The sequence below is a fragment of the Trichomonas vaginalis genome, chromosome VI, assembly GCF_026262505.1.
Source record: "Trichomonas vaginalis G3 chromosome VI, whole genome shotgun sequence".
Classification (NCBI taxonomy): Eukaryota; Parabasalia; order Trichomonadida; family Trichomonadidae; genus Trichomonas; species Trichomonas vaginalis.
In genome coordinates, this window is record NC_067208.1 from 10,905,614 (window position 1) to 10,929,899 (window position 24,286).

General features: G+C 33.7%; 9 protein-coding genes and 2 pseudogenes across 11 annotated transcripts, besides 2 other annotated features; 8 read left to right on the forward strand and 3 right to left on the reverse strand.

Moving 5' to 3' along the window:
• Positions 1-12,066: a mobile genetic element.
• Positions 10,887-11,396, forward strand: TVAGG3_0842840 (annotated as a pseudogene). Its single transcript has one exon. A coding segment is annotated over exon 1 (510 nt).
• TVAGG3_0842850 (uncharacterized protein) lies at positions 11,557-11,883 on the forward strand (the record flags this gene model as incomplete). Its single annotated transcript, XM_051248920.1, has 1 exon — positions 11,557-11,883. One exon carries the CDS (start codon positions 11,557-11,559, stop codon positions 11,881-11,883), a length of 327 nt encoding a protein of 108 aa, XP_051084395.1.
• Positions 12,067-24,286: part of a mobile genetic element that runs on past the window's edge.
• TVAGG3_0842870 (integrase core domain containing protein family) lies at positions 12,560-13,111 on the forward strand (the record flags this gene model as incomplete). Its single annotated transcript, XM_051248921.1, has 1 exon — positions 12,560-13,111. A coding segment is annotated over one exon (552 nt), but the record flags the coding sequence as incomplete, so codon positions are not given.
• On the forward strand, positions 14,896-15,834 carry TVAGG3_0842880 (organellar and viral DNA polymerase type B; the record flags this gene model as incomplete). Its single annotated transcript, XM_051248922.1, has 1 exon — positions 14,896-15,834. The coding sequence occupies one exon, from the start codon at positions 14,896-14,898 to the stop codon at positions 15,832-15,834; it is 939 nt and encodes a 312-aa protein (XP_051084397.1).
• TVAGG3_0842890 (KilA, N-terminal/APSES-type HTH, DNA-binding family) lies at positions 16,180-17,040 on the forward strand (the record flags this gene model as incomplete). Its single annotated transcript, XM_051248923.1, has 1 exon — positions 16,180-17,040. The coding sequence occupies one exon, from the start codon at positions 16,180-16,182 to the stop codon at positions 17,038-17,040; it is 861 nt and encodes a 286-aa protein (XP_051084398.1).
• TVAGG3_0842900 (uncharacterized protein) lies at positions 17,328-17,801 on the reverse strand (the record flags this gene model as incomplete). The annotated part of the gene is made up of 1 exon (XM_051248924.1): positions 17,328-17,801. One exon carries the CDS (start codon positions 17,799-17,801, stop codon positions 17,328-17,330), a length of 474 nt encoding a protein of 157 aa, XP_051084399.1.
• On the forward strand, positions 19,020-20,148 carry TVAGG3_0842910 (organellar and viral DNA polymerase type B; the record flags this gene model as incomplete). Its single annotated transcript, XM_051248925.1, has 1 exon — positions 19,020-20,148. A coding segment is annotated over one exon (1,129 nt), but the record flags the coding sequence as incomplete, so codon positions are not given.
• On the forward strand, positions 20,664-21,636 carry TVAGG3_0842920 (annotated as a pseudogene). The gene has a single exon. A coding segment is annotated over exon 1 (973 nt).
• Positions 21,782-22,639, reverse strand: TVAGG3_0842930 (uncharacterized protein; the record flags this gene model as incomplete). The annotated part of the gene is made up of 1 exon (XM_051248926.1): positions 21,782-22,639. The coding sequence occupies one exon, from the start codon at positions 22,637-22,639 to the stop codon at positions 21,782-21,784; it is 858 nt and encodes a 285-aa protein (XP_051084401.1).
• Positions 22,664-22,924, reverse strand: TVAGG3_0842940 (uncharacterized protein; the record flags this gene model as incomplete). The annotated part of the gene is made up of 1 exon (XM_051248927.1): positions 22,664-22,924. One exon carries the CDS (start codon positions 22,922-22,924, stop codon positions 22,664-22,666), a length of 261 nt encoding a protein of 86 aa, XP_051084402.1.
• Positions 22,970-23,404, forward strand: TVAGG3_0842950 (uncharacterized protein; the record flags this gene model as incomplete). Its single annotated transcript, XM_051248928.1, has 1 exon — positions 22,970-23,404. One exon carries the CDS (start codon positions 22,970-22,972, stop codon positions 23,402-23,404), a length of 435 nt encoding a protein of 144 aa, XP_051084403.1.

The window sequence follows — 24,286 nt, forward strand, 5'->3', positions numbered from 1 at the left end:
TTTTCCAGGTGTTATTTCTGCGAAGTCAGCAATGAAATTGCCAAGGTTCTTTCCTATAAGTTTCGCGACCAATCTCTTCTTAAACTCTGCTGCAAGCTTTGGTATGTCTTCATTAATATAATGCATACTTCAGGTCCTGGTAAAAGATTTGAAGACCCATATCTTCAGCAAGTACAAGAATACTTCATTCATATCTTTGACATGACAGAATATTACACCAAGTGGACAGAAGTTTAAAGTGTCTGCAAATGCTTTTCGTTAGCTTGAAAATAGTTTTATCTGAACCATCCAAACCTTCGAACTTCACTATATGGTTTGTATTTCTTATGCATATCTTATAGCATCTTTGTCATTTACTATGTTATTTTTGACTCATAGGAGATAGAATAGTTTTGCATAAATCTGTTCAGAATGAGCTTTTATTTTCTTGCAAAGGTTTCCTTTTCTTATACTTTAACCTTAACTCAAACAACTTCTTACTTCATCTCTTATTTCATATCTCTGTTTCCATCGTAATAGTATCCTTGCAACACTTCACATTTGACACTTGATATTTTATGAGGTCTTGTAATGTTATATGGTCAACATACATGAGACAGCAAGTGTTTGAACTTCTTGAACGTTAAGTTCTGGATTTAGTTCAGGGTCACAAACTATTAAAGGAAAGTGTCTAGTATCAATCTCTGTTATCTTAATGAGAACAAAGAAGCCAGACATAAACTTTTCACCAATGGGTTCCTTTTGGTCTCATCGAATAAATGTCTCATGAGATACTCTGTGCTTAACAATTCTTCCTTCAATACTTTTGGAATCCTTTCTAAAGTATAAATCTTGCTATAGCTGGAATATAATGAAACAGGTCGAAGTCAGCAATGAGTTTCTTTTGCTCTTTTGTTTCATGTTATTGACAACATACATCTTCCACCTTGAATGCATCTCGAAATAATTCTCTGTGTTTTATTTGAGAGTGTCATAAAGATTTCCATTCGGGAAGTACACTCTGTTTCAAATAATTTGTTAGCAATAGAACAAATACTAACGTAGTCATAAACGTTTAAATCAAACTTTTCAATAAGTCATTGCGGAACTTACAAAACCTTCTCTTAAAATTCTTACATCTTGTTGCAGTAAAACGTGCTATATTTTTCTAAGTCGAATGGTTTTCATCTATTCTGCAACCTTTGATGGAATCTATGTTTTTCATAATGTATCTGCATCTGGATAAACTTACATGCTTCAGAAATGACACCAGTTCTGTTGTCATTTGCTAACAAAACATGCTGTAGTAGTTGTATGGAAATACTTCTTTCGGTCCTGTTTGTAAAGTAAACATAGCAGGAAATAGTTTAAGCTTCTTATTATAAACACTGTAAGAGTCTTTTATAATAATTGCCCGTCCTTTATATAAACCAGTTATTTGCATTGTTCGTGAACCTTTAATGATGGAGTTCCTTTCACTTCTGTCATGTGTCTTAAGATGAAGTTTATTCATAACTGAGGTTGTGAAATATATTAAACTCTTGTCAGGAGTCGTTCCAAAAATTCTGTTGCACAGTTCTGACCCAATGCTTTCACTCACTGAACCATCTTCACTGTCGTAACAATGTTAAAAGCTTTATGAAAGCCATCAGTACTCACTCAAAGTCAGCAAAAGAAAACGTGCTCAGGAATGAATTACATTTAGCTTTATTTACTTCTTTTGACTCTGCTTTCTTCTTCAGTTGTACACAATACTTTGGAGCATATGTCAAATCTTTAAATGGTGCAAGGTTCTGTTTATATAAGTCAGTAGTATATGTTGAAAGTTCTCCATAAGAAATAGGTTCAAAAATATTTGCACTCCCACAATGTTTTCATAACATCCCATAGCGGTGTTGTTCTATCCATGAACTACATATTTATCTTCTCTCTTTGTATAAATCTTCATTTGTTTCCTCAATGTTCATTCCACCACACTCTTAGATTTCTATATAGTTGGAATGAAATATGTTGTCATTGGTAATCTTTCTTTAGCATGTAGTGGTCTTCAACAAGAAGTAAGTCAATAGTTCTAAAAGTTTACATTCTTTTGGTATGTATTCTCTTATTTCATTATGTTTTGAGTCATTGAAAAAACCAATGGTAACATTAAATGCTATACCTGTTGTCGGAATTTTCTTGTACTTTACTTTAGAGGAAAGTCTCTAACACGAATGACTCTCTCATGTGGTCAATAGTTCTTCATTTACTCCAGCCTGAATGCAAGCATAAACGAAACAATTGTTCTGTCATAAGTGTTGCAGTTCTTTTGTTCAGTTCATTGAAGATTTGGTAGCGCTCAAGATTTATAGGTAATGTGCAAAGATACTTCCAGAACTGACCGCTTCTCTTTATAAAACTTCTTTCACCATTATCTTTCCAAAAGCTTTCTATAAGTGCTGGGTTTCCTGTTTGCTTAAGAGCTTCCAAAATGGCTTTCTGGTCATTTGTCAGTGTGCTTTTCATCTCTATATGGTCTCTTTTTTGGTTTGCCTTTCTTTACATCTGACATCGTTAAGCCTTCATATTCTGTTAAATCATACATCTTTATTTCGTAAGATTCTTTATGTTTGTCAAGAAGAAGTCATAGTGCATTTCAACAATACCTGCAGCATTTGCTTCTATCTCTGATATAAAGTTCTCCTTCAAGAGCTGATGTAGTAGTGTTCCAATATTATTGAGGTTTAACGTAGAACATTCCATACTTTCCACCAAGTTTATAAACATACCATCCATCTCTGTTGGGAGTTTATTTTAATTTTCTCTAAGAGTCTCATGAAAACCTTACCAAAATGTTTGTGTAAGTAGTCTCTGTTTGGTTCATCTAAAGCTTCGATGTTAAAGTCAATGAGTCTATTGCCTGACTTCACATTTCTCTTCCTATTCTCTTCATCTTCTTTAACCATCTCTCACCTTCTTTTGGTTTGTCGTCAATGGAACGAATGACATCGTTAGCTTTGCGAACTTGTTCTATAGCCCTTTAAACATCTCTCTTCTCTGTTGTTTCAGTGTGTCATTCGTTCGTGTTTCATCCGTTTTGCATTTGTTATGTCAACTTTCTTCTTACTTCATGGTACCTTTGTTCAACAACGTTTGCATTTGTTATGTCAACATTTCTTTCTATTCATGAGGTACTGAACGTCTATGATATAGTCAATAGCAATGTCATTTAAAGGAAATGCTTATGATTGTTTTTATATCATGAATTCTATCATAACTTATTGCACCATTATAGTTAATGAAGTCAGCGAGTGCTTTTTTGTTTGTGCGTAATGTTTGCAACATCTATTTTAGCTTCTGTAAGAAGTTGTTTTATTTCCGAGTGTTCTAACTTAGACAACTTCCGATACATCTTTAGTAGGAAATAAAAAATATTTTTTGAAAAAATTAGATTAGATTTTTTTTTAAGTTATTTTTCAAATAATTTAATATTTTTATTTAATGAAACCATGCAAGATTGCAAGTTCTTTTCATACAATGCTTCTCGCTACTGCATAAGAATGAGTTCAATAATGCTTCAAAGTAATGTTATCTTTAACAAGAAGTTTGTGAAAGAATCTAAGTTGGGTCAGTATGTCAGACCATTAGCTATTGTCATTGACCGCAAACGTTATACTTCACAAGAGTTAGCAAGTAGTTTTGAAACAAAGGGTTTCTTCGTGAATGTCAAAGATACACTATACTGTCATAAAGAACTCAACATTGACTTCTTCAGTATTGCTATGAATCTTTCGAACAGAAAAGAATATAAGAAGGGTGAAACAATCTGTAAATATTATCCTTCATCTCTGAAGACAATAACGAACAAAATGTTATACAAAAGTTTCTTAACCAAAGGTTGAAGAAGCTTAATTGACATTACGAAGGAAGTGAAATGGTTGAAAAGAAATTTGACCCTGAAGCTCATTTAAACCCAAAAATATATTTTTGGTAAGAGTTGAAGATATCACCTGTTTTTTCACCTCATTCTCTCTTCGTTAATGTTTCTAACTTCCTTCGATTATATGTTTCGTAGATTCTCATTCTTCCTCTTTGAAGTTATCGACAATATTCTGTTTATTTTTTCCTTCAGTAATGTTAAGTCTTCTTTGAAGTAAGTAATTTGTGCAACCTTTGATGTCATAGTGTGTTTGAGGAAGAGTATTTTTGACAATTTCTTTTATTTGCTCATTCGGTGTCATTGAAATCGGTAAGTTTTCAACGATAGAACCAGTTTCTGTCAGATTATATATCTTTAGCAGGTCGTAAAAGCTTTTGTTGTTTCTTCGACTAAATGCAAACATAACCATATCTTATCTTCTTCATTTCCACTCTTCAGTATATAATCATATACTTATAACTCTTTTCCTTTCCTTTTGGTACTGAACGTGGTATTCTTTTTTCTGTATGCTTTTTGTCTTTGGATTCAATGACTTCATCTTTTTGCCTTGAAGTTTCTTTTCCATCTCTCCACGTTCTGCTTTATATAGTTTCATCGTAACATCATGAAATATACAACAAGCATAACGAGGTGAAGCCCACATTGCTACAGCATTTACTAAAAAGTCTATGAACATAATAACCTCTTCAAACCAGGTTGCCAATTTTCGATTTTCATGTACGAATCTCTTCACTCGGTTTTTTCCGAGGGAAGCAAGTCATATGAGGACATTCTTCTAAAAAGTTTTTGCCTGTTTGGTTTTCAAACGCAATGATATGCTTGCTTTGTAGAAGAAGACGTTCATTATACTTTGCATTTGATACATATCATCTTTGACTGAACGAATGAGTCTCAATTGTTTGTTATATTGTATGTATTCGTAATTCTTCATTTATGGCTTCATGAACGAATAGCAGTTGTTTGTGTTCTCTAATGTTGACATTACTGTTCTTACATACAGGATAAAAAAATAAAATAAAATAAAAACTAACTTTATTTTTTCTGAGATAAACACTATTTCTTCACAACATAAATTTTATCCTGTATGAAATGACTTTTAAAAGATTATTGACTGACTTCGAATACTATCTCATTGACGCACTGACAGACCCTCAAAACTGTGTTGAAAGTTCTTTAAAGCTTTAAAGATTGAAGGTACGAACGCATTTTTGTCTTCACTTACGTATTGAAAGAATATGACCGTTATCATAACGAGTGAATCAAACACTAATAAAATTTGTAGATAAAAAATTGGGTTAACAATGAATTATTTTAAACGTGAAGACCAACACTGCTGGAGATGATGAAGAATACAGACAGTTTTATTGAAAAAAATAACGCAAGATTAGATGCAATAGAAAAGAAGTTTTAATGAATGTCTTACAAACATCGTATGAATATCTTATGCAGTGGGAAGCCAGAATGAAATAATTTACGTCAAATATGCATTTTATAAAAATCTTATGTTCGACAGGCTACGTAGCACAGTGGTCTAAGGTGGTGTTATGGAGGGGTCAGGGTCTTGTGGTTCGAAACCGCGACAGCGCCGTATTTTCTTTATTTTCTTTGTTTGTCTTGTTTGTCGTGAATAAAAAGTGTCAATAAAGTTGCTCTATCTTTCCTACGGGAATAAATAAAAAATTTACTTTTATTTCTTCTTTATTTCTTTGTTCCCGTGGAAAGAAGGGTTTTGCTGTTTTTCTCTCAGCCGAAATCAATGATTTTTTCATTTTTGGAATCCTTAGCGAATGAGGAATCTTTTCTCTCGTGGAAGCTTTGACCTAAATATAATTTAGGTGAAGAGGTGAGATGTCACCTGTTTTCTCACCTCTTTTTTCACCTCGTGACTTTGTCATAACTTCTTCGTAAATGCTTTGTCATAACTTCTTCGTAATGAGTGTAAATGACCAAATAATATATTATAGGTGAAGAGGTGAGATGTCACCTCTTTTTTCACCTAATTTCTACCCACTCATGAATTTTTCATGAAATTTCCTTAAGATAGAAAAATAACGTTAGTTTTATTTTTATTTATTTTTTATTTTGTATGTAAAGATATGATTTCAACAATCGGCACAACAACAATTCAAGCCGCGAACCGGCGGGACTCTGTCCACAAACAACTTCACCAAACTCGTTAGTCATGAATCCAACATCTATGTTAGTAGAGATGAAAAGCTTCATTCCTTCTTCATATACTTTCGAAACAAAAAATCCAGAAGATAAGCAAGAACTTTTAACAAGTAATTTTAGACTGTAGTGCGAAGATGAAACAAATGAACAGTATCTTTATGAATGCAGGACATTAATTGACCATTTACCTAAACTACCTGAAATTCAGCATCAAAAAACTAACTATTCCCTGAATTCGATGAATAGAAGTGAAACCAACTGACTCAGTGCAATAAAGAAGTTCATTCGAAAGTAAACTATGAGTTTCTAGGATTTCATTGCAACCATAGAGGTTATGGACAAAGATTGCGACATGGTATATAAGAATGTTTCTGACATATATAAAATCCGGGGAGTTTAAGACCTACGATAACTTTGTTTCGTTAAGTTGCTGAATGTGTATGGCAGATAAGAGATAAAAGATAGAAGAGGTAAAATATGGAACGAACAGATAAGACACTGCTTTTGATTTTAAAAGAAAACCATTGACGCCTTAGTTTTTTAGCAGGTAAGGTTTCAGAAAATAACGCAAAATGAATCCGCAATGTTCTAAATGTAAAGCAAGCAAATTAGGGAAATATAACTACTCGTCAAAGAGATAGAAGAATGCGAAACGACTATGCAGACTTAAGAAAGAAGCAGAAAAGCCAGCAGAAAATAAAATGGACATGTTAGCATTTCTGAACAAAAACTATCCACTGCTGAACGGATTTCCTTCTATCTGACGTCAAGAAGAAATATAAAGAAACTTTCGGCATTGTTAAAACTTTTGACATACTGACAGAAGAATTAGACTACGAAATTGGTTTAGGATTCAAATATACATCGTAACAATTCATGTAAAAACGGCTTGTGAAAACTGGGGTGAGAAATTAGGTGAAAAAAAGAGGTGACATCTCACCTCTTCACCTATAATAATATTTTTGCTTTAATTAAATGCTTTCCGGAAACGTCGATGAAAATCAATATGGACAAATTATATGAATAAAATTAATAATGATTACCCCTCATTAACCAGGGAAATGAACGGATTCTATACGTTCGTAAATTCGATGAAATACATGGATATGTGTTTCGACAGATTCGACATGAACGATAAGGAAAAGAGAAAGAACGATAACAATTTACTTCTAAAAGAATCCTAAAATCTAAAATAGGTGAAGCTTCAACATTTAACACAGTACATAACTTTTACACGCTGTTTATTATTTTCAATAATTTTATTAACGATGAAACGAGAAAAGAAGTATGTTTATACGGAAGAAATGAATATGATTTTATCCTTTGTGCTGTTCGGGATGTTGACATGAATAAAGAAATATTCTTATTACAAGATGACACGGTTTGAAGATGAAGTCAATGAGTTTTTAAAATCGTGATTTAAATGAAATTGATGAAGTTATGACCGAATGTTATAAAAAGTTCAAAAGGTGAAAAAAGAGGTGAAAAAAGAGGTGAATCTCAACCTCTTCACCTAAATTATATTTTTGTCTGATTTACATCCAACGAAAAAGTTTAGAAAGAATTTTCTTATTCTTTCTGGCATGTTTTTATCTTTCCAGTACTCCCGCCTCTAATGTCCCAGATGAGTTGGTTTAGATTCTCGTCAAGTTCTTAGATGGTATAACATCTTCAAACGCCTCCTTCATATCTTACTTTATAAGTGTCCATCGTTTGTGTTATAGTCAAAGTATTTCAATAACCACTCCTCGCTTGCTTCGTCAATGGTTTCCAGCAAGTTTGCCATTACTACTTTCGACTAATTTATGTCGAAGGGTAAAATGCTATGGAGTCGTCAGCAGCTTTTATAAGATATCCATTACCTTGTGTAGAGTCTACGATATAATAGTTTCTACTTAACCTTAAACGTTTCTTTGTCACGGTTTGTCGTCAAGAATACACGAACTTTTGTACCAGGAATGAGGGTAAATTGTGTTGAATTTCTGATATTTTGTGTTTTGGCTTCGTTTCTTTTGTATATACTTTTCTTCTTGTTGTTGTGTCATTGAATTTGGTGTATGGCCTGTTTTGTAGAATGCGTTGAGAATTATATACTTCGAGAAAATGTTTCATTGTTTCTTCGGTAAAGTCTCGCTCTTGATTTAAATCTCTGAGCGTTCTTATGAAGCGGTTTATGATGCGAGTATTTATGGTTATGTTCTTCAGTAGTGTAGTGAGTTATGTTATGCTTAATGAGAAATTCTGTGATTTCATTGCTGAAGGTATGCACTGTCTTGGCTGATGTTAAAGTACTTGGGTTATGTTCTGCTACAAACTTTTGTAAAAACTCTTAACACTTCACGAGTTCCTTTAATTTTCATTGGATATGCATATGCTTTACGAGTGTTAACATTTAATGAAGATGAGGAAATGGTTTATGTCCTCCTTTTCTGCTTTGAATGAGAGTGTCAAATTGGTATGCGTCAGGAGTGTTGGAGTAAAAATTGGGTAAAAAAGTAGTTGTAAGGGTTTATTTTTGTTTGATGTACACATTTTTGTCCAAGAACCTTTTCACTTAGCTCCTGTTAGTAAATCCCAACTCTTTGCAGCTTCATTGAATTTCTTAATGACCTCCATGGATGTTGTTCGAATACTTCTTTTCAAGCTCATTTATGTAAAGTTAAGATTTTAACCAACTCGTATCCAAGCGTGCATTGTTATATAAGGAGGCATTAATCTTTTCCATTACTGCTGGTCTGTAATACCAGCTACAACATGTTGATGATTTCCTGCAGTTTCCAACAGAAAATACTGTGCTAACATCTTTGGGGTCATTGTGATATCATATCTATGCATTCCCTGTCTATCCGAACCCGCTGCAAGAATTTGTATAACCTCTTTTTGTTATTGAAATGTGAATGGTTTCCTTCCACAGATGTTCCCACTGAACCTATGCAGTATGTGAAGGAAGGTTTTCAATACCTATTTTTTGAAACCTCCCATCTTCATTGACTGCGTATTAGTGTAGAATGGAAACTGTCAACTATTTCATACCATCTCCACCAAATAAAGTGTTTTGGATTTAATTGGATTCATAGACGTATAAACAGCTCCTATATGGGATATATTAAAATCATATATGCTCATAACTCTATAAACATATTCTAAAGAACTTATGTCATTAAATACCATTTGGAATGTAATCTCCCGATGAAATGTTGCATTTGTTCCACTTTTATATAATGTAATGTTATTCAATAGAATTATCCAAGAAAAATTCAAAAGTATCTGGTTGAAGACCTCTAAACAAATTCAATGGAGTTGCTGGTTCACCATTTATAATTTGTTGTAAATGTCATTGTATCTGGTTTCGAAAATTTGTCTTGTTAGTTCTGCATCCACATAAGTTTATATCTGCTTTCTTGTCTAACATTGCTGGTAGTTCATATGCTTAAAGTTTCTGGCATGATCTTCGGTAATTCCTGCAACAGCTTATCTAAATTGTTAAGAGTATCTTATACGCGCTTGTAACTCGGATTCTTCAAATAAGGTGCACTTGAACCAAGGTCAAAGTTCAATATTATGTCGTCTGCTCAACAGTAGTGAAGGATTTATGTGTATGGTTCTTGTCTGCTTTCTTGTCCAATATTAAATCTTGAGCAGTGAATTTAATATTTGTTCTACCTTCATGAACATAAACATCTTTACATCTAATGTTTCTCATCGTCGTTATGTCGTCATCCGATGTTAAACCTTGTGGAAAGTTAGGAGGTTTACAATATAATGCATCCCCACCAGTTTTTTCAACCGTTTCCTTCAATACTTTTCTATAGCAACAGTTGTGAAGGATTTATGTGTATGGTTCTTGTCTGCTTTCTTATCTAACATTGCTGGTAGTTCATATGCTTCAAAGTTTCTGGCATGACTTTTCATGTTCCTGCAACTGTTATCTAAACTGTTAAGAGTATCTTTTTACGCTTGTGCTTGATTTTCTAATGGTGCACTTGACCAAAGGTCAAAGTTACAATATTATGTCGTCTGCTCTACAGAAAAGTGAAGGATTTATGTGTATGGTTCTTGTCAGCTTAACTGTCTAAAGAAGTTTGAAGTTCATTTATATCGGAGATGTTGTGTTTATGAGATTTCAAAACTTTGTTCGTTGCGTCAAGTTCAACTTTGTCAGCTTTACTTTTAATAGCATCTTCAAACGTTATTTTTGCTTAACTTTAAACATAAAATTCTTGGTTCAACTAATAACACCATTAACAGAGAAAGTAGAGGCATAAATTTCATCGTTATAACTAAATGCTTCTGGTGCTTTACCTGGTGTCATACTGTACAGTACAGCTTATGTCAATAACCTTTAGCACGAATGTATTATATCTTCTTTCATTAAACATTTTTTGTCTTCGCTTCATCACTTCGTGTTAATATCCATGGTAGTCCGTTATAAATCTGTTCGTCTGAAGTTATATAATGAACGTGGTTTTTTATCTGCTTTTTCGGTAAGTTTAACATAAGACTTGTCGAACCTTCTTCAATGAAAGATGTTGTGCTACCTAAAGATGGAAAGGATGGACTCATTATTGAGATGATTTTAATTGCATATTAAATGAGCTTGTTCTTGAAGGTCAGTCATGATGAAATAACTGTTGTAGAAGATGTTAGCAATTGTTCAGACATTTTGAAGCGAATAGATGAGATAAGAAAGAAGTTAGATAGACCGCAAAGCGGTGAGGGCGAAGCCCGTGAGAATGTTTATGTTTCATTGACTTTCTCCAGTAACGAGAACTTTTATGAGATAATATTGAAGAGAGATGATTTTAATATGGTGTAAATGGTAGCTTGGGCAGCTTTAGGCGCAATGGGAACAAAAGCATTAGCATTTGGAGCAAAAGCACTTGGGCTTATGACGCAGTAAATAAAATGAGTGGAGGAAGGTTTCGAAGACATTAGATGCAAATAAAGGAAGATTGGAGGCTGGGTTGCAAAGAAGTTAAGATTAAATAAAATAGGGCTCATAAATAAAGCATCCAATTTGGTTGCGACTGAGTCAGAAAATGCTTTAGGAAAGGACGATGAGTTTGCAAAACATGCAAAAGACTTTAATGACCAGATGAAAGGTGAAACAATGCATTTAAATAGAGTCGATGGAACTCTTCCTCCACCAGCAGTTCTTCCGTATGGTCCCTATGGAATGTATGGAAACCCTTACGAAAGACCATTTGACCCATTGACTGGTGGAAGTAACTGGTATCATTACGGACGAAGAAGAAAGACAGTCAAGTTGGAGACAGACGTGAAGAAAGCAACTAAAAAGAAACCAAGGAAGAGAGTTATAAAGCAATGAATTCATGAGGTGAAAAAAGAGGTGAAAAAAGAGGTGAGATTTCACCACTTCACCTAAATTTATTTTTGGGCTATGTTTTCATACATGTGAGGGTGGTGATATCATTTATTTTTAAGTTTATTTTTATATTTTATTTTGAAAATTTTTATTTATGTAAATGACGAAAACTATTGAGATAACAAACTACAACGGTCATGAGTTCAAGAATTTGTTCTTCGTTCCTCGTGAAAATACATTCTATCAGATACGAGGGAGAAAGGGTAAAGTTAGTTTGAGCGTTTATGAAGGAATGAAGAATGGAAAGTTTATACAAGCATACGATACAAACGGTAAGCGTGTTTCATTAGCTTTGTCAAAACTTACTAACATTTATTTTGACAGTGACTTTGACTCTGACGATTGGAGCGACAGCAGCGATACTGAAGAATATGAACTATTGTGTGAAGCACAGCAATGGGAAGAGTTGCAATACTTTTGTAAGTGAGAACGTTTATTTTTTTACAGTAGTGAGGTGAAGTGGTTGGCAGCTTTATAAATATTTAAGGTTAAGTTGGTGTTTGTGTTTGTGTTGTAAAATATACGTTAACGGTTTTGTAAAGTGTCAAATTCACAAGTATTGCGTATGGAGGAACGCAGTGCCTCCGTACACGAGACTTGTATACTAACTTATGTTTACAGAGTTATGAGCATATATGATTTAATATATCCTATAGGAGCTGTTTATACGTCTATGAATCCAATAAATCCAAACACTTTATTTGGTGGTAGATGGTATGAAATAGTTGACAGTTTTCCATTCTACACTAATACGCAGTCAATGAAGATGGGAGGTTCAAAGAAAATAGGTATTGAAAACCTTCCTTCACATATGCATAGGTTCAGTGGAAGAACATCTGTGGAAGGAAACCATTCACATTCAATAACAAAAAGAGGTTATATAAATCTTGCAGCGGGTTCGGATAGATGGGGAATGAATAGATATGATATCTCAGATGACCCCAAAGATGTTAGCACAGGTATTTTCTGTGGAACTGCAGGAAATCATACACATGTTGTAGCTGGTATTACAGACCCAGCAGGTAATGGAAAAGATTATATGCCTCCTTATATAACAATGCACGCTTGGATACGAGTTGGTTAAAATCTTTAACTTTACATAAATGAGCTTGAAAGAAGTATTCGAACAACATCCATGGAGGTCATTTAAGAAGTTCAATGAAGCTGCAAAGAGTTGGGGATTTACTAACAGAGCTGAAGTGAAAAGGTTCTTTGACAAAAATGTTGTACATCAAACAAAAATAAACCCTTACGACTACTTTTTACCAATTTACTCCAACACTCCTGACGCATACCAATTTGACACTCTCATTCAAAGCAGAAAAGGAGGACATAAACCATTCCTCATCTTCATAAATGTTAACACTCGTAAAGCATATGCATATCCAATGAAAAATAAAGGAACTCGTGAAGTGTTAAGAGTTTTACAAAAGTTTGTAGCAGAACATAGCCCAAGTACTTTAACATCAGACCAAGACAGTGCATACCTCAGCAATGAAATCACAGAATTTCTCATTAAGCATAACATAACTCACTACACTACTGAAGACCATAACCATAACATACTCGGCATCATAAACCGCTTCATAAGAACGCTCAGAGATTTAAATCAAGAGCGAGACTTTACCGAAGAAACAATGAAACATTTTCTCGAAGTATATAATTCCTCAACGCATTCTACAACAGGCCATACACCAAATTCAATGACACAACAACAAGAAGAAAAGTATATACAAAAGAAACGAAGCCAAACACAAAATATCAGAAATTCAACACAATTTACCCTCATTCCTGGAACAAAAGTTCGTGTAGTTCTTGACGACAAACCGTTGACAAAGAAACGTTTAAGGTTAAGTCGAAATTATTATATCGTAGACTCTACGCAAGGTAATGGATATCTTATAAAAGCTGCTGACGACTCTATTGCGTTTTATCCTCGTCATAAATTAGTTGAAAGTAGTAATGGCAAACTTGCTGAAACCATTGACGAAGCAAAGCGAGGAGTGGTTATTGAAATACTTGACTACAACATAAACGATGACACTTATAAAGTAAGATATGAAGGAGGTGTTGAAGATGTTATACCATCTAAGAACTTGAGAGAGTCAAAGCCAACACATCTGGGACCATTAGAGCGGGAGTACTGGAAAGACAAAAATATGCCAGAAAGAATAAGAAAATTCTTCTAAACTTTTTCATTAGATGTAAATCAGACAAAATATATTTTAGGTGAAGAGGTGAGATCTCACCTGTTTTCTAACATGGTCTAAAACACACAAAACTCATGAATTTTGTGTGTTTTCAGCATTATTTTTTTGCATTATGACACGAAGTGAACTTTTGCACTTCGTCAAAAACTCATGAATTTTGTGTGTTTTCAGCATTATTTTTTTGCATTATGACACGAAGTGAACTTTTGCACTTCGTCAAAAACTCATGAATTCTCATGAATTTCCTTAAGATAGAAAAAATAAAAAATAATTTTTAGGGTAGAATGTTAGATCTAACATGCTAACATAAACTTTATTTTTATTGAATTCAGCACAAAAATAATGAATTTCATTAGTTAGAAAAATAACGCTAATTTTTTTCTAAGAAAAATTTTTATTTTGTATGTAAAGACAGTAATGACAAACATTGAGTTTGAAACAGTTAGAAAGATAGACAATGACACCAAATTGGTTAGAATAGGTGATTTAAACGTAAGATACTCAAAGAAATACAACAAATATTCTTTGTCAGACATTATATTTCCATCTGGAAAGAAAACACACGACTGGGTTAGAAATGCTTCAACTCAGAAAATTTTGACAAGAAATCCTGAGCTTATGATATCGGTAAGATTCTATGGAACTACAGCATATCTCATCGACAAAAGTCTTATACCAATAGTTTTGTTATGGTTAGACCCAGTTGTTGGATATAACTTCATAACATATGGTTCATTCGATACGGAACGTTGCAGTGAAGGCTTACTTTACATCGTTCAGAAACCGAAGGACTTCAATACAAAGAGATATAAGATAGGAAGAACATATAATATAACTCAAAGATATGACTCTACAGTCAATAGAGTCAAGGTTGTGTTCGTTAATGATATGAGAGCTGCAGAAACAGAACTACTTGAAAAGTTTGAGAAAAGGTATGGTGCTCCCATGAAAGGTAAAGAAACGTTTGAAGTAGATGAGATAGATAAAGCTATAAAATTATTTGACGAAGTTGCTGAAAAATACATGTAAAGCGTTTATTTTTGGTCTTTTGTGAAAATTCATGAAATTTGGTCATTTTTCACCAAAAATAATGTTTAGGTGAAGAGGTGAGATCTCACCTGTTTTTTCACCTGTTTTTTCACCCCCGTGAATTTTCATGAATTTCCTTAAGACAGAAAAAATAAAGTTAGTTTTATTTTTATTTATTTTTTTATTTTGTATGTAAAGATATGATTTCAACAATCGGCACAACAACAATTCAAACAACAGCACCAAACTCGTTAGTCATGAATCCAACATCTATGTTAGTAGAGATGAAAAACTTCATTCCTTCTTCATTTACTTTCGAAACAAAAATCCAGAAGATAAAGCAAGAACTTTTAACAAGTAATTTAGACTGTACCGCACAGGATGAAGAAAATGAAGAATATCTTTATGAAATGCAGGACATTATTGACCATTTACCCAAATTGCCTGAAATCCAACAGCAAAAACTAACTATTCCTGAATTCGACGAAATTGAAGTTAAAGTTACTGATTCAGTAGAAATAAAGAAGTTCATACGTAAAGTAAATTATGAATTCCTTGGTTTTCATTGCAACCATAAAGTTATGGACAAAGATTGCGACATGGTTTATAAAAACATTTCTGACATATATAAATCTGAGGAGTTTAAGACTTACGATAACTTTGTTTCATTAGTTGCAAAATGTGTTTGGGAAATAAGAGATAAAGATAGAAGAGGCAAAGTATGGAACGAACAAATAAGACCCGCTATGTTTGAGATGAAGAGAGCAATTGACGCTTTAGTTGTTTTAGCTGGTTTTATTTCAATGTATAACGCAAAAATGAACCCGCAATGTTCTAAATGTAAAGCAGCAATTAGGAAATATAACTACTCCGTCAAAGAGATAGAACGTATGCGAAACGACTATGCAGACTTAAAGAAAGAAGCAGAGAAGCCGGTAGAAAATAAAATGGACATGTTAGAATTTCTGAACAAAAACTATCCAACAGCAGAAGATTTCCTTCTATCTGACGTCAAGAAGAAGTATAAAGAAACTTTCGGTATCGTTAAAACTTTTGACATACTGACAGAAGAAATAGAAGCTACGAAATTGTTTAGGATTTCAAATATACATCGTACAATTCATGTAAAACGCTTGTGAAAAAACTGGGGTGAGAAAACAGGTGAAAAAAGAGGTGAAATCTCACCTCTTCACCTAAATTATATTTTTGCTGAATTCAGCAACAAAATTCTGAGTAAAATAATTTTAGGGCATGTGTCAAACCGTTGAGTTTTCACAAAATTCCAAAAATAACGTTTACCATGTGAAACGTTTATAAAATAACTGGGGTGAAAAAAAAGGTGAAAAAAGAGGTGAAATCTCACCTCTTCACCTAAATTATATTTTTATTGAATTCAGCACAAAAATCATGAATTTCCTTAAGATAGAAAAAATAAAGTTAGTTTTATTTTTATTTATTTTTTTATTTTGTATGTAAAGACAGTAATGACAACATCAGAGAACACAACAACAGTTATAGTCCATGAAGTCATAAATGAAGAATACGAGTACATACAATATAACAAACAGTTACGTCTCATTCGTTCAGTCAAAGATGACATGTACCAAATGCAAAGTATTTTGACAGCATGTTATGCTCCAGATACTAAACTTCCTAAAGACTGGTTTAGGAACCAAAGCACTATTGAACTATTAAATGAAGCACAGCGAGACATACTTTTTTCTGAAAACAGTGAAGAACAGCGAGTAGGTAAAAAACCCCAGTCGCCAAAACTCTATGAAAATCGTGAAAAATTGCCAAACGGTTTGAGAGGATATTATGTTCATAGACTTCTCGTAAATGCTGTAGCAATGTGGGCTTCACCTCGTTATGCTTGGTATGTTTGTAAACTTCTTGACGAAATTCACAGACAAGAACGTGGAGAGATGGAAAAGAAACTTCAAGCAAAAGATGAAGTCATTGAATCCAAAGACAAAAGCATACAGAAAAGAATACCGCGTTCAGTACCAAAAGGAAAGGAAAAGAGTTATAAGTATATGATATATACTGAAGAGATGGAAAATGAAGAAGATAAAGATATGGTTATGTTGCATTTAGTCAGAAGAAACAACAAAAGCTTTTACGACCTCGCTAAGATATATAAATCTGACAGAAACTGGTTCTATCGTGAAAACTTACCGATTTCAATGACACCGAATGAGCAAATAAAGGAAATTGTCAAAAGTACTCTTCCTCAAACACACTATGACATCAAAGGTTGCACAATACTTACATTCAAAGAAGACTTACCATTACTGAAGGGAAAAATAACAGAATATTTCGATAACTTCAAAGAGGAAGAATGAAAATCTAAGCTAATTTTATTTTTTTTATAAAATTTTATCTCATATGAAAGAACATGAATTTAGAATATTCGGAACTCATGACAGAAGAGGAGAACGAACAGCATGTAAAAGATTATGCAAAATTTCTGAAGACATACAAAGCATTTAAACAATATCTAAATGCTTCTAAAGATTATGCAAAATTTCTGAAGGTATATAAAGCTTATGAAAAAGCGTATGAAAAGTTTATACATTGGGGAATTGTTGTAAAATATCCATATGAATACTAACCAAAAATATATTTTTGCTTAAATAGCTTCAGGGTCTATTTCTTCAACCATTTCACTTCCTTCGTCAATGTCAATAGAAGCTTCTTCAACCTTTGGTAGGAGCTTATGTATAACATTTTTGTTCGTTATTGTCTTCAGAGATGAAGGATAATATTTCACATTTGTTTCACCCTTCTTATATTCTTTCTGTTCGGAAAGATTCATAGCAATACTGAAGAAGTCAATGTTAGAGTTCTTTATGACAGTATAATGAGTATCTTTGACATTCACGAAGAAACTCTTTTGTTTCAAAACTACTGCTAACTCTTGTGAAGTATAACGTTTGCGGTCAATGACGATAGCTAATGGTCTGACATACTGACCGAACTTAGATTCTTTCACAAACTTCTTGTTAAAGATAACATTAACATTTGAAGCATTATTGAACTCATTCTTGATGGCAGTAGCGAGAGCATTGTATGAAAAGAACTTGCAATCTTGCATGTGTTTCATTAAAATAAAAATATTAAATTATTTTGAAAAATAACTTAAAAAAAATCTAATCTAATTTTTTCAAAAAAATTTTTTTATTTCCTACTAAAGATGTATCGGAAGTTGTCTAAGTTAGAACACTCGGAAATAAAACAACTTCTTACAGAAGCTAACATAGATGTTGCAAAACATTACGCGACAAACAAAAAAGCACTCGCTGACATCCTCAATGACTATAATGGTGCAATAAGTTATGATAGAATTCATGATTACATTAATAACAAAACATTTCCTTTAAATGACGTTGCTATTGACTTATATCATAGACGTTCAGTACCTCATGAAGTAAGAAGAGAAATGTTTGACATAACAAATGCAAACGTTGGTGAAACAAGAAGAAGAGACGACACACTGAAACAACAGAGAAGAGAGATGTTTAAGAGCGCTATAGAACAAGTTCGCAAAGCTAACGATGTCATTCGTTCCATTGACGACAAACCAAAAGAAGGTGAGAGATGGTTAAAGAAAGATGAAGAGAATAGGAAGAGAAATGTGAAGTCAGGCAATAGACTCATTGACTTTAACATCGAAGCTTTAGATGAACCAAACAGAGACTACTTACACAAACATTTCGGTAAGGTTTTCATGAGACTCTTAGAGAAGATTAAAATAAACTCACAACAGAGATGGATGGTATGTTATAAACTTGGTGGAAAGTATGAATGTTCTACGTTAAACCTCAATAATATTGGAACACTACTACATCAGCTCTTGAAGGAGAACTTTATATCAGAGATAGAAGCAAATGCTGCAGGTATTGTTGAAATGCACTATGACTTCTTCTTGACAAACATAAAGAATCTTACCGAAATAAAGATGTATGATTTAACAGAATATGAAGGCTTAACGATGTCAGATGTAAAGAAAGGCAAACCAAAAAAGAGACCATATAGAGATGAAAGCACACTGACAAATGACCAGAAAGCCATTTTGGAAGCTCTTAAGCAAACAGGAAACCCAGCACTTATAGAAAGCTTTTGGAAAGATAATGGTGAAAAGAAGTTTTATAAGAAGAGAAGCGGTCAGTTCTGGAAGTATCTTTGCACATTACCTATAAATCTTGAGCGCTACCAAATCTTCAATGAACTGAACAAAAGAACTGCAACACTTATGACAGAAGACAATTGTTTCGTTTATGCTTGCATTCAGGCTGGAGTAGATGGAGAGACTATTGACCACATGAGAGAAGTCATTCGTGTTAGAGACTTTCCTCAAAGTAAAGTACAAGAAATTTCTGACGCAACAGGTATAGCATTTAATGTTACCATTGGTTATTTCAATGACTCAAGACATAATGAAATAAAGAGATACATACCAAAAGAATGTAAAACTATTCGAACTATTGACTTACTTCTTGTTGAAGACCACTACATGCTAAATGAAAGATTACCAATGACAACATATTTCATTCGCAACTATATAGAAATCTTGAAGGAGTGTGGTGGAATGAACATTGAGAAACAGATGAAGATTTATACAAAGAGAGAAGATAAATATGTAGTTCGCATGGATAGAACTACACCGCTATGGGATGTTATGAAAACATTGTGGGAGTGCAAATATTTCGAACCTATTTCTTATGGAGAACTTTTCACATATACGACTGACTTATATAAACAGAACCTTGCACCATTTAAAGATTTGACATATGCTCCAAAGTATTGTGTACAACTGAAGAAGAAAGCAGAGTCAAAAGAAGTAAATAAAGCTAAATGTAAGTTCATTCCTGAGCACGTTTTCTTTGCTGACTTTGAGTGTAGTACGGATGGCTTTCATAAAGCTTTTAACATCTGTTACGACAGTGAAGATGGTTCAGTGAGTGAAAGCATTTGGGGTCAGAACTGTGCAACAGAATTTTTGGAACGACTTCCTGACAAGAGTTTAATATATTTCCATAACCTCAGTTATGATATAAACTTCATCTTAAGACACATGACAGAAGTGAAAGGAACTCCCATCATTAAAGGTTCACGAACAATGCAAATAACTGGTTTATATAAAGGACGGGCAATTATTATAAAAGACTCTTACAGTATTATAAATAAGAAGCTTAAACTATTTCCTGCTATGTTTAACTTACAAACAGGACCGAAAGAAGTATTTCCATACAACTACTACAGCAGTACTTTGTTAGCAAATGACAACAGAACTGGTGTCATTTCTGAAGCATGTAAGTTTATCCAGGATGCAGATACATTTATGAAAAACATAGATTCCATCAAAGGTTGCAGAATAGATGAAAACCATTTCGACTTAGAAAAATATAGCACGTTTTACTGCAAACAAGATGTAAGAATTTTAAGAGAAGGTTTTGTTAAGTTCCGCAATGACATATTGAAAGAATTTGATTTAAACGTTTATGACTACGTTAGTATTTGTTCAATTGCTAACAAATTATTTGAGAACAGAGTGTACTTCCCGAATGGAAATCTTTATGACCTCTCAAATAAACCAAGAGAATTTATTTCGAGATGCATTCAAGGTGGAAGATGTATGCTGTCAGATAACATGAAACAAAGAGCGAAAAGAAACTCATTGCTGACTTCGACGCTGTTTCATTATATCCATCCGCTATAGCAAGATTGTATACTTTAGAAGGAATTCCAAAAGTATTGAAGGATGAGATGTTAAGCACAGAGTATCTCATGAGACATTTATTCGATGACGACCAAAAGGAACCCATTGGTGAAAAGTTTATGTCTGGCTTCTTTGTTCTCATTAAGATAACAGAGATTGGAATACATAGACACTTTCCTTTAATAGTTTGTGACCCTGAACTAAATCCAGAACTTAACGTTCCCAGAAGTTCAAACACTTGCTGTCTCATGTATGTTGACCATATAACATTACAAGACCTCATAAAATATCAAGGTGTCAAATGTGAAGTGTTGCAAGGATACTATTACGATGGAAACAGAGATATAGAATAAGAGATGAAGTAAAGAAGTTGTTTGAGTTAAGGTTAAAGTATAAGAAAGAAGGAAATCCTTTGCAAGAAAATATAAAGCTCATTCTGAACAGTATTTATGGCAAAACTATTCTATCTCCTATTGAGTCAAAAATAACCATAGTAAATGACAAAGATGCTATAAGATATGCCATCAGAAACTACAACCATATAGTGAAGTTCGAAGGTTTGGATGGTTCAGATAAAACTATTTTCAAGCTAACGAAAAGCATTTGCAGACACTTTAACTTCTGTCCACTTGGTGTTAACATTCTGTCAATGTCGAAGAGAATAATGTGTGAAGTATTCTGTACTGCTGAAGATATGGGACTTCAAATTTCTCAGGACTGTGATAGCATGCATATTTTCAATGAAGACATACCAAAGCTTGCAGCAGAGTTTAAGAAGAGATACGGTCGCGAACTTATAGGAAAGAACCTTGGTCAATTTCATTCTGACTTCGCAGAAATAACACCTGGAAAACAAAGTTTAGCATACAAGTCAATATTTTGTGGAAAGAAGACCTACATAGACTTACTCACTAACGATTTAAATGAAGTTGCATTCCATGCACGTTGTAAAGGTGTAAAACAAGACGTTCTTGCTTTAACAGCTAATGAAATGTTTCCTGAAGCTATACAATGCTATTACAATGAAGATAAGAACATTCACATACCTGTTGGAAAATTTGACAAAGACTCTGAGTTCAGTGTCATGAAACTTTATAAAGCACTTTATGATGGTCAAGAGATTGGATTTGACTTATGTAAGTCTTCTAGTCCTTGCTTTGCTGAAAAGTTTAACTTCTCAATAACGACTAAAACAAGCTTTATTCGTAAGTTGAAGTTCTGAGGTCATTTATTTTTGTCAGCAATGAGGTCATGAATGAGGTCAGCAATGAGGTCATGAATGAGGTCATTTATTTTTGTCAGCAATGAGGTCATTCGTGATAAAAATAAGCCGCTAGCGGCAAGGGCGAAGCCCATGAGGTCATTTACAATACTGCGATGGTAGAATTTAAGAGTTGTGCTTCAATGTAGAGACAGTCCTTATGGTCTGGAGGTAAGAACACTGGGCAGTTATGGTCATGAGTGGAGAACATGTCTATCCAAAACTCACGATTGAAGCCAGTTAATTTATAGTATTTAGGGTTAGGAAGTGGTGAAGTTCTTGTATGACCAATGAACTCATTTTCAACTCCCTTACTTAAGTTTGAATATAATATAGCTTGCTTTCTATCCCAAATGCCAGGTGTTACAATCTTTGAAAATTCATTTTTCCTCGGAAGCATTGCATCATAATTGAAAACATTCTTGAAATCTTCATTGGGTTCAGAGATTTGAAACCTTATACGTAATGGATTTTCTTTCTCTTTAGCTACTTCATTGAATGGTGAGAATACAACAAACTGACAGTCATGAGTTCCATCTTCATTTTCATTAAATTCATAATGAAAGTCTATAAGTTGTGGCTGACTACCTTCTTCTTTCAGTTGTGCAAGAAACTCACGTAAAGGCTGTAAGGTTTGTACTTCAATGTTAAACTTTTTCTCGAACATTTCATTAAATGAAATCATACATTGCAACAATGTTGTATCGTCTTTAAAGTATTTGTATATGTGAATGTTTTGGGCGCTTAAAGACTGTTCGTCATTTTCTATCTCGACTTGAAGTATAAAGTCAACTTTCCTAAATGCACGTGTTATATACATAGATGTTATGCCAATGTACTTCTCTTCATTTATGTTTACAATCCAGTCTGTTGGAAACTTAAACGTTACTCTGTTCCCCTTTATTTTGACGTCAGGGTTTTCACTACTGAACGCAACAGATAAAGGTATTTGTCTATACATTTAATTCGGATAAAAATAAACCATTTACTCTTTCTTTGCTTCAGCTTCTTTAGCTTTTGCTTCAGCTTCTTCTCTAGCTTTTTTCGCCAGTAGTCTTGGGTTCTTTTGTCTTCCAGCAGCTAATGCAGCAAGTTGTTTTTCACTAAGTTTTCTCTTTGGTCTCTCTGGCTTTTGTTCTTGTTTTTGTTCCTTCAGTTCGGATAAAATTTGCTCACGAATTTCTTTCTTCAATGCTTCAACATCTATGACCCCTTGGGTCTTGTCCGTAGGGCTTGTCTGAGTCATTTGACTGCAGATAAAAAACAAAATTAAAACTTTAACCGATGTAAAATGAGCTTGTCAAAATCAGAGCGAGAGTCTATTATATTAAATGACGCAAGAGGAATACAACATCCTTTCTATTACGTAAGTCAGAGTAAAGATGGTAAAATATATGTAAGAAAAAGAAAGGTTCCATTAGCGAATGCAGAAAGCGACAACATTAAGGTGCATGGCAAGGGTGAAGTCCACGAAGCCCATATAAAACCTTCTATTCAAACTGAAAAGTCAATAGAACCAGAAGAAAAGAAGCCAGATGTTCTTTCAATAACGAACCAAGAGCTTATTGCAAAGTTCGTGAATTTCATTGAAAAACAAACCAAGTCAAAGAACCCTGACCCGCCAGTGAAAGAAGTTGAGACAAAAGAGAATGTACAGTTCATTGAAAATGTCAAGAAACAACTTCCACCACGAATGCCAAGAAGAAGAGTGAGAATAATGAAGTAAATAGATATTTTTATCCGAAGTAAATACATGCAGAACGAACAGTTAAACGAATTTACTCCAGCAGAGCATATTCATCAGATTCGCTCATATTTCGATATCATAGACAATGCAGTTCAAATTGGTGACACTAATAGAAAATATTCTGACGCAAAGATTCCATCACAACCTGGAACTGCTAAAGATAACACATGGGTAACATTCAATCTCTCACCTCCTGGTGAAAATATGTTGGACCTTTACAATACATTCATTACGTATAAAATGGAAGGTCAATTTATTGTAGATAAAGAAATTGGTTCAGGTTCCAATAAAACAAACCCACCAGGATTTTGGATTGGTTTCGATGACGCTTTCTATGCAGTTGCTGGATATCAAATCCTTGCAAATGGTCGTATCGTATATTCTCAAGACAACGCAAGAGAAGAAGCATATATAACTTCAAACTCACAAACTACCGAACAAATAAAGAAAGTAGATGTTTTCTCAAAGACTCGACATGAAGATGTATGGAGTCATTCGGGAACATGCAGAACAGGACAAATTGTTAGTGGTCCAATTACAGCAGGAAAATCATTTGATTTTAAGCTTCGTTTAAGAATTCCTGTTAGAAATTTTACCATTAGAAGCTATAAGATTTATTCCAGCATTTGCAGGAAACATTCAGCTTAAAGTAAAGTTCAGTAGCGACGCCTTACAATGCACATCTATATCTGTAAATGATATCATTGCTTTCAATCCAACTCTTAAAGTTGCATTTGCTTCAGATTCAAATCCACCGACAAATAAATTTGTTCCATGGAATGAACCATTCACTATGATAACGAAGGCATAGAAGCTAGTGGAACAGTTACTATTACAACTGTAACCCAGCAACTATTTCGA